Source organism: Rhinolophus sinicus, linkage group LG06 (genome assembly GCF_036562045.2).
Source record: "Rhinolophus sinicus isolate RSC01 linkage group LG06, ASM3656204v1, whole genome shotgun sequence".
NCBI lineage: Eukaryota > Metazoa > Chordata > Mammalia > Chiroptera > Rhinolophidae > Rhinolophus > Rhinolophus sinicus.
In genome coordinates, this window is record NC_133756.1 from 141209403 (window position 1) to 141225089 (window position 15687).

General features: G+C 37.6%; 1 protein-coding gene across 2 annotated transcripts; it reads left to right on the forward strand.

The window, feature by feature from the left end:
- The first annotated feature begins 809 nt into the window (after positions 1–809).
- Positions 810–15298, forward strand: ARL14EP (ARF like GTPase 14 effector protein). 2 transcript variants are annotated; one of them, XM_074336161.1, is made up of 5 exons: positions 836–964; positions 7336–7520; positions 8539–9032; positions 10532–10659; positions 12307–15298. In XM_074336161.1, exons 3-5 carry the CDS (start codon positions 8607–8609, stop codon positions 12533–12535), a joined length of 783 nt encoding a protein of 260 aa, XP_074192262.1. In that variant the 5' UTR covers positions 836–964; positions 7336–7520; positions 8539–8606; the 3' UTR covers positions 12536–15298. The 2 variants fall into 2 exon arrangements, with proteins under 2 accessions (XP_019594157.1, XP_074192262.1); XM_019738598.2 differs by lacking the exon at positions 7336–7520 and having other exon boundaries at positions 810–964.
- The last annotated feature ends 389 nt before the right edge of the window (positions 15299–15687 follow it).

The following is a 15687-nucleotide window of genomic DNA, read 5'->3' on the forward strand; positions in this document are numbered from 1 at the left end:
TGGTGGAATTTACTGAGCTCCCAAACCCTGCCTGGTTGCACAGACGCATGGAGGTGGTGGAAGGACCATAGGCTCACTTCAGAAAACAACTTACATTAAGTGTGGACAGTATTACTAGCAAGCTTGGGTCTTGGTGGGCCGCCTTTCCCTGTCTCACATTGTTTTTACTTGGTTGGTTAAAAAACAATAGTTTGGGGGGCTTTTCCCTTCCCCCTCCCCCTGACAAGGCTGAAGGCTGCGATCCTTCAGTATACGGGATCTTGAGCTCTCACAGAGTCTAGACGTACAAAACCCACTCTAAAAATTAATGAGCACCGAAACTGTGGCCGGCAATAGGGATACAAGAAAGACAATGATTTCTTAGAAAGTTTACAAGCATCTTCCTGGAGCCTACATTTTACTTGAAGTAATAAGCATGGCAATTCTTTTCATAGTTTAAAATAGATGCATTTTGGAATATATTCGCTTGAAAGAAAACAATTCAACCAAAGGTGAGACCTTGAATAAAAGGTCTGTTCTGAGATCCTTTTAACTCATTCACTGCTCCATCAGCCATTAGAAGGACTGGGGTGCAAAAAGGTGGCATCACGAACAGGCACAGAGATTTGCGATTAGAATCCAAGCCAGGCAAATCTGTTTCTTATAAGAGATGGCCCCCGGGACCAAGCACTTCCCTAACGTCCCAGAACAGACTGCAAAAGCGACTCAGCGTCTGACGCAACTATTGCCTCACACAGAATCGTTCGCCCACTTACGCGGCCCCGCCCTTTCCGCCTAGTTGGCGGACCGGCTCCGTTCCGCTCTGGGCTGCTCCCAGGCCTCGCTTTATGGTAGCGCTGAGCCTCTCTAGCCCTCGCTCGCCGTCGTCTCAGTGGTAGCGCGGGGACCTGCGGGAAGAGCGGGTCGGCGGAGTCGCCGTGCGTGGATGCCGGTGTGCTCGAACCCGAGCGGAAGAGAGTTCACGGTAAGGTGGGAAGGGCCGCGGGGAGGCTCTGGGAAGAGCGAGGGCGTGGAGATGGGTCCCTGGGTAGGAAGAGGCACAGGCCGAGTTCCCGAGGCCGGTGAGAAGTGGGAGAGGAGGCCCGGAAACGTGAGGGGGTTTTCAGCTGCTGGCTGGGGCCTCCGCAGCCTCTCGCCCCCCAGAGGACCGCGCGACCCCCAGTTTCAAGTCCCAGCACAGTTTCTGTCGCGTCCGCGGGCTGTCGTCTTTTCTTCCGGACACACGGGACTCTCAGTGTTACGGTTTACAGGCGTGTACTATTTCGATGAGGGCTCTTGTGGCCTTGAACTCCGTGCACAGCTTCTCTTTCTCCTATTTTGTTTTTATTTTTGTAATCAGAATCCTCCCAGCCCTGGATGTTTGGTTGAGGCCGGAGGCCGAGTGTTCGTTCTTTTATTCCGGTACCAGGAAAATAGTAGGTGCTTCCTGGACGTCTCTGGTGGCTTGAATATTTTGATAGAGCCGTGAACTAGGGCCGTTGTGCATGTGACCACCACATGGTTGGGGTGGGAATAAGTGCAGGATCCTGGGGACCTGATCACATTGATTTAGAGAGATTCAGCCTTCTTGGTGTGAAATCCTGGCAGTTTCTGAACATGTGTTCGTTTAAAAGACTTTGTGAAATATCTCCTGTCAGTATCGTGCTAGAGAAGCTACAATATTGGACCCACTGTGATTGCCTTCACAGAGCTTAATGTGTAATGGAAAAAACTAACAAGTAACCAGCCTGTGATGAGTGCTCTGGAAAGGAAAGTTACAGTTTCACTTGGGTGATAACAGAAAATAACTCCCTATAGCTCCCGTCTTCCCACAGCTGAGAAATAATAAAGATTTTAAATTCACAGTGAAAGTGTGGGAACACAGGAAGGAGGACCTATAACAACGCTATTTGGGTCAGACTCAGCAGATCGGTGAAGACACTGTCTCAGTCTTGAAGGTGAAGATCACATTGTCTGACACACGAAAAACGAGGGCTTTCTAAGCAAAGCGAACAGTGTAAAGGCAGACAGTGTACAAGAACCTTGCAGGTACTGTAGTGTGACCTGGAGTATGTGGCATTTGGAACAAGTCACGCCATGCTGGAGAGCCCAGACTTTATTTTCTAGGAAGAGGTAAAAGTGTTTTCAACATAATGGTTACGGTTCAGTTTCACACTCACTGTCACTTACTCAACATCCGTAGTGTGAACAAGTAATTGTTTGACAATTTTGGCCACATCCAGAATAAGGTAGAATGAGGAGAGCTTTGCTCATTCCTCTTGGTCTGGCAACAAGAAGTCCCTCCTCAGTTTTCTTAAGGACTGAAGGAATAATGAGAAATTGCAAATGGGGTTTACATTTTTCCAAAAATGATCTGAAAGTACACTGGACAAAGCATTAAAAAATCTGAGGGGAGTGCGTTAGGTGAGTAAATCCCATGTTTCCCCGAAAATAAGACCTAACATGATTTTTCAGGATGACATCCCCTGAACATAAGCCCTAATGCGTCTTTTGGAGCACAACTTAATATAAGAGCCAGTCTTATTTTCTGGGAAACACGGTCATTCGGACCAAATTAACAGGGATTCTTTACATAAAATGAAATTACGGTAAGTTTGTGTTTTTTTTTTTAATTCAGCAAATTCTTGAGTGTCTATTATCAGCTCTTGTGCTAGGCTTCTTAACTGGAGCTCTACACTTAAGTTTCTGCATCTGTAAATGGGAATGATAGGAACTCAAAGTTGTTGTAAAGATTAATGAGATGATATGTGTGCATATCGTTGGGTCTGGCCCTTACTATAAATCTGTCAAATGGTACCATGGACTCTATTTTTGTTTCGAATTCTTTTTACTTTTCTTGTTGGGCCTGGGCCTTCTTGAGGATTGAGACTCTCATGTTGACTCATTAACCCTTCTGTGAGTTCCTATCACATGTAGTGTAGGTAGTATTTGAAGATAATAGACAAAAAATAATTGACAGTTGGAAATAGTTGACTTGTATGTGTGGGCCCATAAGTAAAGCTGCTGATTTGCGTAGTAGAGGTAGATGAAATTATTTTCATTAAATAAGAGATAACCTAGAAAATGCTTTATAAATTATAAGACCCTATACTTCACCGCTTCCCCAAAAAGTCACTTTTCATGAAAGGAAATTGCTCTCATGAGTTGACCTAAAAATTCTGTAAAGTTTTCTTTTGGTTAAGCTTCTTCTTAGTATTACTTTTTCGCACTAATTAATAGGAGACTGTTGACACAGTAAAACGCTCTATTAGTGAGAAATCAACATATTGGAACATATTATTGCCACACGTCCGCTAAAATTTTTGGGAAGAAAGTAATCTGCACTTCGTTTTGCTATTGTTTTAGGACAGTTTCATTTTAAACTGAGCAGTCCTATAATTTGTTCATAGGGAGTTCAGCTTTCTTTAAACAACAGGTGGAGCATGATGTGAAGCTGACATCAAAGAAAGATCTTTGCTTACTGGATGATACAAAAAAACCAAAAAAGGCATAGTAAATGAGGTTGCCAGAATTAGCAAATAAAAATACAGGATGCCCAGTTAAAATTGAATTTCCGACAAACAACTAATTACTTTTTAGCAATATTTGGGACATAATTAAAATGAAAATTATTTTTCATTATCTAAAATTCAAATTTAACTGAGCATTCTGTATTTTATCCGGAAATTCCAGTAGTAAATAATTCTAACCCCACAGTGACACCTAAGGGATGATAGATGCTTAGAAAATAGTATAATAGTTGTTCAGGCAGTATAATTCCTTTAAGGGTTCCTCCAAAAATTACAGTACAGTACTCAGAAGTATGCCCAGAACTCCAAATGTTTGGAAGCCACTGTTTACCAGGAGAGAATGTTTTCAAAGACTGAGAGCATTATGGGTGACTTGAAGGAAAAACAATTTTAACTCTGTACTTTCCAGCTAAGAGTCCAGGTTCATAGTAGTTTAAGATTAATTAAAGAGTTGGTAGCTATAGGAGATGTCCAAGTAAATACTAGAAACACTGAGTTAATAGGAGTTAATCAATTATATTTCCAAGTTCCCAAAAGAATCTTAAGATTGCTTAAAAATAGGTATTGAACTTCACTGGCACACTTTACATAGTCTACTTATAAACTCTTGTGAACTATAGTAATGTAGCCAAGATTAAAGGAACAGAACCCCCAGTAGCCAAGGAAAATAATTCTGTAATGGGTAAAAATATTACTATTGTCAGATAGAATTTCTAAAATAAATTTTCTAAGTCACAAGATGCTGTTCTTATCAAATATGGTCAGGGTAGCTCGTCTTTTAATACTAAGAACTAGTCTTACATTCCAAAAATTATAGATTAGTTGCTACAAATTGATGATAGAGTTGATTTGTAGTAACCTACAAATATAAAGACTCTACTGCATTAATAAGCATTAGCAGTTTCCATAGTGGGGGATAATTAGTCAAGTTTTCTTCATACTGACTGTTAAGAAAGGTCGGAGCCAGATTTGGGTCCCATATCTGCTACGGTACAGTACAGCATGGTTTGTTGTTGTGTATCAGTATCTCTGGCTTCATAATTTTCCACTCCTTAATTTATTTTAACCCACTTTTTTCTTTTCTTTTTTTTTTGAGTGTTTATGGAGGCCTGGACAGTGGTGCTCAGCAGTGGACACGGTCTTTGGCTTCATAGAGAGGGACACACACACAGACACACAGAAGGATCCAGACAAAGCCTAAGGGACAGAGAAAAGGAATAGCAAGGCTGAGGTGTGCTCTGAAGGTCATGCACACGGTTATAGAATGGAGACTCAGTGGGGCGGTTATTTAAATAGGGGCTCAGATTGTCTCTCTAAGGAGGGGACATTTAATGGATGTCAGTAGGATGAGACAGAAGGCTTCTGGAAAGGCCGCATGTGGCAGCAACAGCATGGACAAGGGCCCGAGGGTGGAGAGGTGAGTGCATTTAGCAGGAGCGAGAGGCTGTGGTCCTTACACATTTCTCTCCTTTAGTCTTTGCATCAATTTAAGTACAGGGGCCTACCTCAGAGATGACCCGAAGCCAGGGGCAGAGTGATGTACACAAGCTTTCCAATGACAGCCTGCAGATCAGTAGCCAAGAACAACGATTAGGGAGCTTTTAGAAGCTGGTGCTCTGTCTGGATTCCTCGCTGCGTCTGGACACCAAGTCTGGGCTATTTCACATCAGGGAGCTCCGCCTCAAAGTGCTGTGGGCCTGTTAACGTTCCAGTTTGGAAATTGGGGGCTGCTGTGTACTTCTGTCCTCAACGTTTTAGCCTTCTCCTCTCCAGCCACCCCCATCTCAATCCCCCCCTCCCTGTGGACTCTCCATCTTCTATTCTTGGGACCTGTCTCCCAGTGGGTTCTGGGTGCCCTGTCTGTCTGTTCCTGAGTTTCAGACCCAGTGCCTGATGCATGACTGACTTCCAGCATGCCTTTCGGAAATGAGGAATGAAGGAGTATGATACGCATGCCCCTTACTCAGTCCCCTCCACCCCTCTCCCTGCCCAGCCCCACCCCCACCCCAAGGCTTCATTCTTAGGCTCCTTTGCACCAGGCAGAGAAGGAGCATGGAGAGAACTCATGAGCCATCTGGGCCTTTCCTAGGTCCCCACACACACTCCTCCCTCTGCCTTGGAAGCCATCACTGCCTTAACCCACTTTAAAAAAAAAAAAAATCTATTTGTATGATACAAGCCATTTTATGTGATGTGATTGGGACCTATACTTAGTTAAATTTTAAAAGTTGGTTAAAATAGAATAAAAGAAGATAAATATACTCTTTTAAACAGCTTAAAAGTTTTAAGTTAAAATGTTCAGTAACCTTTTCATTGTAGTTTTTAACTTTTAAATTTAGCATTTTAACTTAAAATATTTATTGGCCATTTTTTTTATTACATGAGGCCAGTCTATTCTTTGTATGTAGTTTTACTGATTACAACTTCTCTCTGCAGAAAACACATCAGAAAGTATCTTTAAGATTTCTAACCAGTTTTTGAACATGGAGCAAAGCTTGTAAAAACACTTGCAAGATTGCAGAATCCTAGAGTTTTCAATACCTCGCCACCACCTAGATTTCAATTTTTCGTATCTATTTTCATCATCAGTTTTCTTAGTAACTTGCATTTGTCGAATTTCTCTTAAGAATTCAACTAAGTTTTTATATTTGTTTTGAAAAATAGTTATGAAGGAGTTTAAAGTATGGAAAGTGGTAAAACACTTGTGTACATTCCACCAAGTCTTATCTTCTGTAAATCTCAAAAAAAAGTTTCTTCTTCCTTAGAAGTATCCACAAATTTGGTGTTTGTTACTCACATGTATATTTTAGTATGTATTTTATGTTTTCATCCATAAACAATATATACTATTTTAAGTGTGTTTAAAATGTTACACAAATGATACACTGTATGTATATCCTTTTGCAGCGTTTTTCATAGATTGTCTTTGAGATTTATCCAAGTTGATACAGGTAATTCATGCAGTTTATTCAACAATTTCTTGTCCTTTGCAATTAGGTTATTTCCAGTTTTTCACTGTCAAAAACTGTGAATACTAAATGTCTTTGTATATATAACTTGTGCTCCTATGTGACATATATTTCTCTAATACAGACACCTAGAACTAAAAGTGCAAGGTCCTGGGGTGTACAGTTTTGGAGAAATTGCCCACAACACTCTAAAGCAGTTGCAGCAATTTACATTCCTACCAATTTTTAAGAAGCATGTAAAAGTTGGCCACATTTTAGCCAGCACTGGGTTGTCAGATTTTTAAATTTTTGCCAAGTTAATGTCTGAGAAATGACATTTGGTTTGCATTTTCCTGATAACTATGAGGTTGAACATCTTCGCATGCATTTATTGGCTATTTTGTTTTTTTCCTCCATGAATTGCCTATTTAATATTTGTTTAGTTTTCTAAGGGGTTCTTTGTTATTTTCTAATTGATTTGTAGAAGTCACGATTTTTTCATATATTTGGGGTAATAATCCTAGCAACAGCTTTCAAGTGTGGCTTTTGTTTTTCTTCTTTAGAGTTATATAGAAATGTTTAATTTTCTTTTTTTTTTTAAGGTTTTATTGGGGGAGAGGAACAGGACTTTATTGGGGGAACAGTGTGTACTTCAGGACTTTTTCCCAAGTCAAGTTGTTGTCTTTTCTGTCTTAGTTGTGGAGGGCGCAGCTCAGCTCCAGGTCCAGGTTGCCGTTGCTAGTTGCAGGGGGCACAGCCCACCATCCCTTGGCGGGAGTCGAAACTGGCAACCTTGTGGTTGAGAGGATGTGTTCCAACAACTGAGCCATCCTGGAGCTCAGCAGCAGCTCAGCTCAAGGTGCCGTGTTCAATTTTAGTTGCAGGGTGCGCTGCCCACCATCACTTGCGGGAGTCGAGGAATCGAACTGGCAACCTTGTGGTTGAGAGCCCACTGGCCCATATGGGAATCGAACCGGCAGCCTTCGAAGTTAGGAGCATGGAGCTCTAACCGCCTGAGCCACCGGGCCGGCCCGAAATGTTTAATTTTGACATATTGTGAAATGTATGCATCTTTTCATCTGATAAGTGCTTTCTTATTTGAGAAATTCTTCTCTACCCCAGTGTCACAAAGTCTTCTATTTTTTTTTTTTTTGTAAACACTGTTAGTTTTTCTTTTCATGTTTAATTCTTTAATCCATCTGGAATTGATTTTTGTTTGTCAGAAAGAAATCTTATTCTGCCTTTTCTCACATAGTTAGGCAATTTTCCAAGCATCTTTTATTAAATCCTCCTCTCATTAATGTGTAATGCCCATTGATCTATAATACCGTATGTCATACACCTGCATCTTTTCATGGATCTATTTGTCTGTGTTATGCCACTACTACAGTTTTACTTACAATAGCTTTACAGTAAAAACAATACTTTGTTTTCCTCATGATTATCTAGGTTTACTTGGACCTGTACTGTTCCATATAACCAGATTGCTAAATTCCAGGGGGGAGTGGGTGGAATATCTGATGGTATTTTGATTGTAAGTGGATTTATAGATAAATCCTGGAGAATTGACATATTTACTGTTGTTAGACTTCCAAAGACATACTTCTACATTTATTAAAAGTATTTTTTTTGCTTTTCTGGTTTGACCATTTTATCCATAAAAGTCTTACATGTCTTTTGTAAAATTTATGTATTTTGTAAGATACCTAAAGTGTTTTCGGTTTTCAGTATCCTTGTTGAATTATCTTGCTAGTTCTAATAGTTTGTCTGCTAAACTTGTATTTTCCATGTAGATATTTATATCATCTTCGAGTGATATTTCTTGTTACTTTCTTTTTAATTCTTACACTTTTCAATGTGGTATTAAATGGAAGCTGTGATAGCAGGTATTGTGTAGTTCTAACTTTACAGGGAATAATGTTCATTGTGTAGGTTTTTAGTAGATATCTCTCTATTCCTTGCTTGCTAAGAGTTTTCTTTCTGTTAAGCAGGCATTGAATTTTATCAAATGCTTTCTCAGTTTCCCAGATAAAAAGTTTGTGATACAAATCATACAAATCTGACTTTAATGTTTTCTCTAGGGGGATAACCATGTGACTTATTAGCGATTGCTAGACGAAATCAAACGGGAAATTTGCTGGAATCAAGAATGATGGATCCATGTTCAGTTGGAGTCCAGCTTCGTACCACAAACGAGTGCCATAAAACCTACTATACTCGTCATACAGGTTTCAAGACTTTGCAAGAATTGTCATCAAATGATATGCTTTTACTTCAACTGAGGACTGGAATGACACTTTCTGGGAACAATACAATTTGCTTTCATCATGCAAAAATTTACATTGAGAGATTTGAGGATTTGCAGAAGTCATGTTGTGACCCATTTAACATACACAAAAAACTAGCCAAAAAAAATTTGCATGTAATTGACTTAGATGATGCCACTTTTCTGAGCGCAAAATTTGGCAGACAGCTGGTACCTGGTTGGAAGCTTTGTCCCAAATGTACGCAGATCATTAATGGAAGTGTGGATGTTGACTCTGAAGACCGGCAGAGGAGAAAACCTGACTCAGATGTGTGTATGGTAGTCGTTTCCCTGCTCTGCTACTTCTGCAACGTGGGGTTTTGCTTAACTCAGAGGAAATCATATTTACTTATTATTTATTATACTAATTAGCATGCAGCTAATATAAAGTTGGGGAGGTGAAAATAAATGTTTCTAAATGTTTCCATATACCCAGATTGGATGATAAAGAAAGTAGGCTTAGTAACAGAATAACATAATATGCCCAACACTCAAGCTGTAACTTGTAGGGCTAAGACATCAAGAGTGGCTTTTAGAACATTCTGGCAAAGCCAGGACTTAACTATCTTTGTTTCTTTTGATACCAAAGTAACACAGTGGGACATGCCAGCCAGCAAGGGTCTATGTATAGCAGGATTAATTCCCCTTTTTATGTAGGACTTGAAGATTACTGCTTTAAAAGGAACATGAGAGAAGTGACTTGAAATAGTTGTTTCTTATTTTTTTTCCTTTGGCATTATCTCATTCTTGTTTAGGTGTTTAAGATGCCTGTGAGTTTCCTTTGCTTCTGGCTCTGAAATTTTACTTGGTATGGTTAAGGCTAATTTTAGGATTCCCTATGGTCAAAAAGCATACATTTGTACCGTGTAAGAATTAAATAGTTTATAACTCTTCCTTATTCACATGCCTACATTCAAATTATTTAACCATATCAGAACAATTTAAGGTTTCATAAAGCAATCTTTGGTGTAGAACAAGGACAAGTATGTAAAAAGGAGCCCTTCTCAAAATTTCTGCTTAAAACCAATTTATAATTATTGCTGCTGGGATATTTTTCTCAATTTGCCCTTTCATTATATTAAACCAAATTAAAAGATAATTAAAAATTCAAATTACATGCAGTGATTTCCTTTTGTTCTCCCCTCAGGGACATCTCCAAGACCCACTGTAATCTGGCAGTTCACACTAGGTACTCGCTACTGTCCCTTAAGATGTCTTTTCCACTTTATGCATTCTTGTGGAATGTATCACATAAAGCTTTTCTCCCCCAAGTAACAAACTTTAACTCTTAACCATCAAAATTTTGTTTTACTAAAGCTTTTGAAAAAAGATTGTAATATATTTCAGGACTTGAAACCATGTTACTTCTTGCTTTTGAAAACATATGTAGTAATAATATAATAGAATCCTGTTAAGGACTCAGGCTCATTATTAGGAACTTCAGTTCTATGCCCCTGGGTTATAAAGCAGTTTTTCCAACTTCTCTCCCTGTTGGAAGCCTCCATTGCAGTTTTCACCCTGCTTGTCATCCTGTCCTCCAGATGCCAGAGACTAAAATTGGATAATGAAAATATTAAGTAAATTAACCAACAAACTTTGAATACAGTGGAGGGCTGTGTAAATTTTGTTGCAGTTGGGCTCTAAAATGTCTTTTTTGTGAGTTCCAGATTGTCTGGAACCTTCAAGGATAATCTGGATTGGCACTAAGTGAAATATTAATATGACCTAATGTCAAGATTTGAGTTGATAATTTGTTTACCTTTCTTCAGGGAAGAACTGCTAAAGCTTTGAGGTCATTACAGTTTGCAAACCCAGGAAAGCAAACTGAATTTGCTCCAGAAACTGGTAAAAGAGAAAAAAGAAGGCTTACAAAGAATGCATCTGCTGGTTCAGACAGGTAGGCTATTAGTTACTTAAGACATATGTTAACTTGCTGCTTCACATCTGTATTGTACCCCTATATTTCTCTTAAGTTTTGGATTTTCTGGGTAAATATTTTAAACTACATAATCTGAAATTGGTAAGAAACCCTTTTTATGAGAACCTCATAAAAAAATTAAGGAATCTTTTTCAACTCTAAAAATTTGTTTCTAAGAAAATATCAATGAAGTGAGTAAGAATTAGAGAGAATTTTGTCATGAGAATTAAAATAATTCAAACAACTTAGAATTAAAGCAATTGAACTTTTTGAAAAATACTAACATTCTGTAATTGGTATATCTCTGCTCTATGAGTAGTAGCTAAAAAGTGAATTTTATGAGAATGCAAGGTTGCTTTTTAATTTTTATAGGTATGAAATAGAAATAGTTATTGTACAGTCAAGAGAAAAAATGAGAAAACTAAATTGTTTAGAATATGACTTTAAATTAACATGTTGCGTATGGCGGGGTTTAAATCCCTCATACCCCTCTGTTCCGGCAGGTTTTTAAAAGAAACTACTTTAAAATGCACTCTTCTGTTTAAAGCGTAAATGCTTCTATGTCATTTATTATTTTTCTATGGAATTTTTTAGGATTTACTCACCTATGATGTTAGTAATCCCTCCTGGTGTGATACTGCAGAAAGCAGCTTCCTTTGTGCAGTGGGACACGGCAAAAATTGCATATGTACCGAGTTTCACTTCTCACTTTTTTTGATGCGCACACTTTACACACTCGTGTGTGATATTTTTTCTTTCCTCTTCCCACTATGGGCTCCAGATGATGCGTGGCAAAATCTCCCGAGAGCCTGGCCGGATTGTCTTCCTTGGGGGCCTGCTGCGTAGGCACTTTCACAGCTGGTTCCCTGTTGCCACTCGTCTCACCTCCCTGTCTTGGCCTCTCACTGCTCTCTGCCCAATCTTTTGAAATTCTCGTTATCCGTCCTTAACGCATGGCTCAGAAGAAACGAAGATTCTCGTGATCCGTACGCAACGTGTTAAGCATTTCTAAAATATAAATTGACAAAGAAATGTTAGTATGATCACTCAATATTTTCTACATATGTCGTTTATTCCATCTGTTAAGGTTTTCAGTTGAGTCACTTAAGTATTTTTAGACCAGATTTGCTAGAGTTCGTTAAAGAACAAGAAATAGGTTAATTGCAGTATAAAAGCCAATAGGATAGATACTGTAATAAAAATAAAAGTATGTTCACAAAGCAGTAAAGAGATTGGTAGCCAATAAAACATACCTCTTAACTAGCCGTTCGTTTTTGGTTTTTGTTTTTTTGTTTTTTTTAAGGTAAGGGGAAGATACTTTCAACAGATAATATACTTATTTTTTGGACAAAGTTCTTGTCCATTCCTTTGCTGAGTTGATTTTTAAATGGACTTTGAGAGGCATATTCAGGCTTTTTGTATTTGTCTCAACACTTTAGGGTGAGGTCTCTTCTAACGATGGAGTACTAACTGTAGAGTAGCCTTGAGTCTGGTGAAATCCAATTTGGCAGGATTTCATCCTGCATTCAATATATTTTATCTTCTTAATTTTTTTTCATTATTTTCAATCAAATATTCAAAATGCTATATTTGTGAGGTGTAATTCACCTTGTGTTTACTTTACAGACAAGTGATACCAGCAAAGAGTAAGGTCTATGATAGCCAGGGCCTCCTCATTTTCAGCGGGATGGACCTCTGCGACTGCCTTGATGAAGACTGCTTAGGATGCTTCTATGCGTGTCCTGCCTGTGGTTCTACCAAGTGTGGGGCTGAGTGTCGCTGTGACCGCAAGTGGCTGTACGAGCAGATTGAAATCGAAGGAGGAGAAATCATTCATAATAAACATGCTGGATAATTTGTGGTATCAGATGTAGGATATTTAAAGGTCCTTTCTCTGTTTCTAAAATTCTGTCATTTTGAGGTACATTTTAAAGTTGATTGCCAAATGACAGAAATTTGAAATACACCTCAACATGGACTCACCATGCACTAATACTGCATTTAGGGTGCTTTACTAGTCATGGTTTGATGTAAATATAGATGGTCCATTACTCAGCAGTCAGCTCAAAGCCTGTCTGGGTCATTGTAAGCAAGTAGGGTATAGGCAGTCCTCGATTTGCACAATTCCCACATCCACACATTTCGATGACAGTGATTTAGTTCACACCAGTTCCCTAACAGCACAGTTCAAATTTTACTTACCACGGTATATTAACTGAGTAATTACACCAAGTGTAAATTTCCCTGCTAGCTCTTTGGTCCACAAGTCACTATGTGAGTAACAGATGTATTTCATGCTCAGTGACCAATCACGTTACTTCTCTCAAATTCTGCTACTGATTGGTCACTGCACATCTATTAATCAGTTCACTCACAGCAAACTATGCACTTACATTTTATAAACAGTGAAAAGAATTGGCCAACAAAGATGAGATTGCAGCGAAAAAATGAAAAATTATATGCTAGAAGTGAGATTTTAATGAATTGAACATTAATGGAGCTGTAGAAGAAACTGCTGAGCGTGGGAATATTGACCCTGCGCCTTTCTGGAGCCTCTACAGACATAGCCCGAGGCGCTTAGTGGAGGCAGCTTACCAGCCTAGATGGGGAAAAGTGGCTGAGGAAGTGATGGTAAAACTTCACATTAAAGGAAATCACAGAAATATTTCACAACATTCAAAGTACAAATGATGAAATAGTGGAAACAATCCAGACTTAAAGGATTATGTCATTTTGCCATGGTATGGAAGAGATGCTTACCCAAATAAGTTATTTGACAAAAAAAGGCAAACATTGTTCAAATTACACTTGATTAGTTGTTTTGCAGTCAAATAACACTGATTCCCAGTGTTTCTAATATTTTAAATTACAGTGTACTAAATACTTTTATAATTTTTTATTTACTGACAGTTTTTAATATTTTGACTAGATTTTTAAAACTCGTAGAACAAGCATAATTTTCCCCATTGATTATTAAGAAAGATTGCTTGGCCATTTTTTATGGTCCCACACTATTGTGCAAGGCAAGGGCTGCCTGTAGCTAAGAACAGTGCCTACTTCAGGGAAAATTAATTTTGATACAAGTAAGTGGTTGGTTGGTAAACTATTTGGGGAATAATCTACATATCTTAAGTGCTAAAATATGCTATTTTTGTCTCCCCACTTAAACTTTAAATCAGTTATTAGTATGGTGTACTATAAATCTTTCATTGTTTAGACCAGGCATTTTTGGTGAAATTGTGTTCTTGGTGACAGAAATCTTATTTCTATGTATAAAGCATGAATATATGAGTACATACAATACATGAACAGATATACATTAATTCCTTGGCATTAAAATCTTATAGGGTGTTGATTAGGATTAAATGGTCTAAAAAAGGCTCTTAAAAAAGGTAATAATTTTTTTAAAAGGTGGAGAAACACTGGTTGAGACTAAATTATTTGGATAATTTTTAAAAAGGGGGAGAAACACTGGTTGAGACTATAAATTATTTGGAAAGTGATTGAAACTTGATGTTGGAATTTGGATGCTGTTTGGAGGCTGGGAGTGACTGATAACTTCTTTGCTTTCTTTTTTTAAGACAGCTACCTGTCATTCTGTCTAAAATCTTTCATCAGCTAGTTTTTTTGTCTTCCTTAAATATAGTACTTTAATCAAATGAGCTTTAAACAATTTGAAATATTTTTGTAGCTATTGAAACTATAAATTTATACAGCCAGTTTTATTGAATTGACCAATAGAGGTTTATTTTTATTTCTGTACACTTTTGCTGTCTCTTTAAAGTGATTGGTTTTACTTTGATAGAATGCCATTTTCAACCACAGAATTAAATGTCAGTTTTAAGTTATAATTGTTCACTGACCTAGTTATCAGAAGTACATTTAATCAATTCCAAAGCACTGGCAAAAAGAATATTTTAGCATTATATGCTTAAATCTGATGCTAGATTTTTTTGTGTGTGAATTAAATATTTTTTTATAAAGGATACAGACTCTAATTTTTTGATCCTATCATTTTTGTTGCTTTTAAGTATGATTTAGTATATTTATTAGGCTATTCATAGGGACAAATTAAAATTTGATTTTTTGTTTAAAACAGGAATATCTTTTCAATGGAATAAATGGCTTTACAATTGTGATATTTCATCATTCCTCAGTAGAACATTTCTGTTATTTTTAAAAGATAGTAAGTTTTTCAAGGTAAAATTTCTTGAACAGTTTTGCTAATATTTGTTCATTATGCCTATTTAGGAGAGCAAACAGCATGCAAAACGTTTACAAAGAAAGTTATATCTGATTTAGAGTAGGCTGTAATAAAAACTTTTGGAAAATTTGTATCACAAGTCTACTTGCTGTTTTTAATATAAAATTTCAGAAATACAGAATACAACGAAATCGTCTACTTCCTTTTTATATTTTACATGTGACTCAAGGTGGCTAAATTATTTTAGAATGCTCTTTATCTAAAAATATAAATAAAAGTTCTATAAACACTTCTGCTATATGTGGCTCCTGGTGAAGTTAATGTAAAGTCACAACTTTGGTCTCACACAATGTTGGTCACAAATGTTAAAATAAAAATACATGTATATATTTGAATAAAATAAATGGAATCCCATGTGATCTTTTTCCTATCTGCCTTTTACAAATATAAGAAAATGGCTATTTCCCTTTGGAACAGTATATGTGAGAGTCTCCTATTTTTAAAATATTATATCTAGTTCTGTATAACAAGCTGTTGTGCAGCCTTGGCAGCCTATTCCAAAACTGCTTTCCTGGCATAGATTCAACTAAGTAATTTTTAGCAGATGTATTTTGAAACATACATAGACACATACACATATAGAGTGATTTATTAATACAGAGAATATAACTTTAGTAAGTTTTAGCATGGTTCTTAACTTTTCGGAGGTCAGAGACCCCTGTGAGAAGCTGATGAAAGCTATGAACTCTCTCCCCAGAAAAACACATTTGTGTCCTTCATGTTCAGAATCCCTAAACATGTAT

Coding starts and splice junctions, on each gene's coding strand:
- ARL14EP (XM_019738598.2), top strand. CDS start 8,607: ATGATGGATCCATGTTCAGTTGGAGTCCAGCTTCGTACCACAAACGAG. Junction 9,033..10,531: donor GGAGAAAACCTGACTCAGAT/GTGTGTATGGTA, acceptor ACCTTTCTTCAG/GGAAGAACTGCTAAAGCTTT. Junction 10,660..12,306: donor GCATCTGCTGGTTCAGACAG/GTAGGCTATTAG, acceptor TTTACTTTACAG/ACAAGTGATACCAGCAAAGA.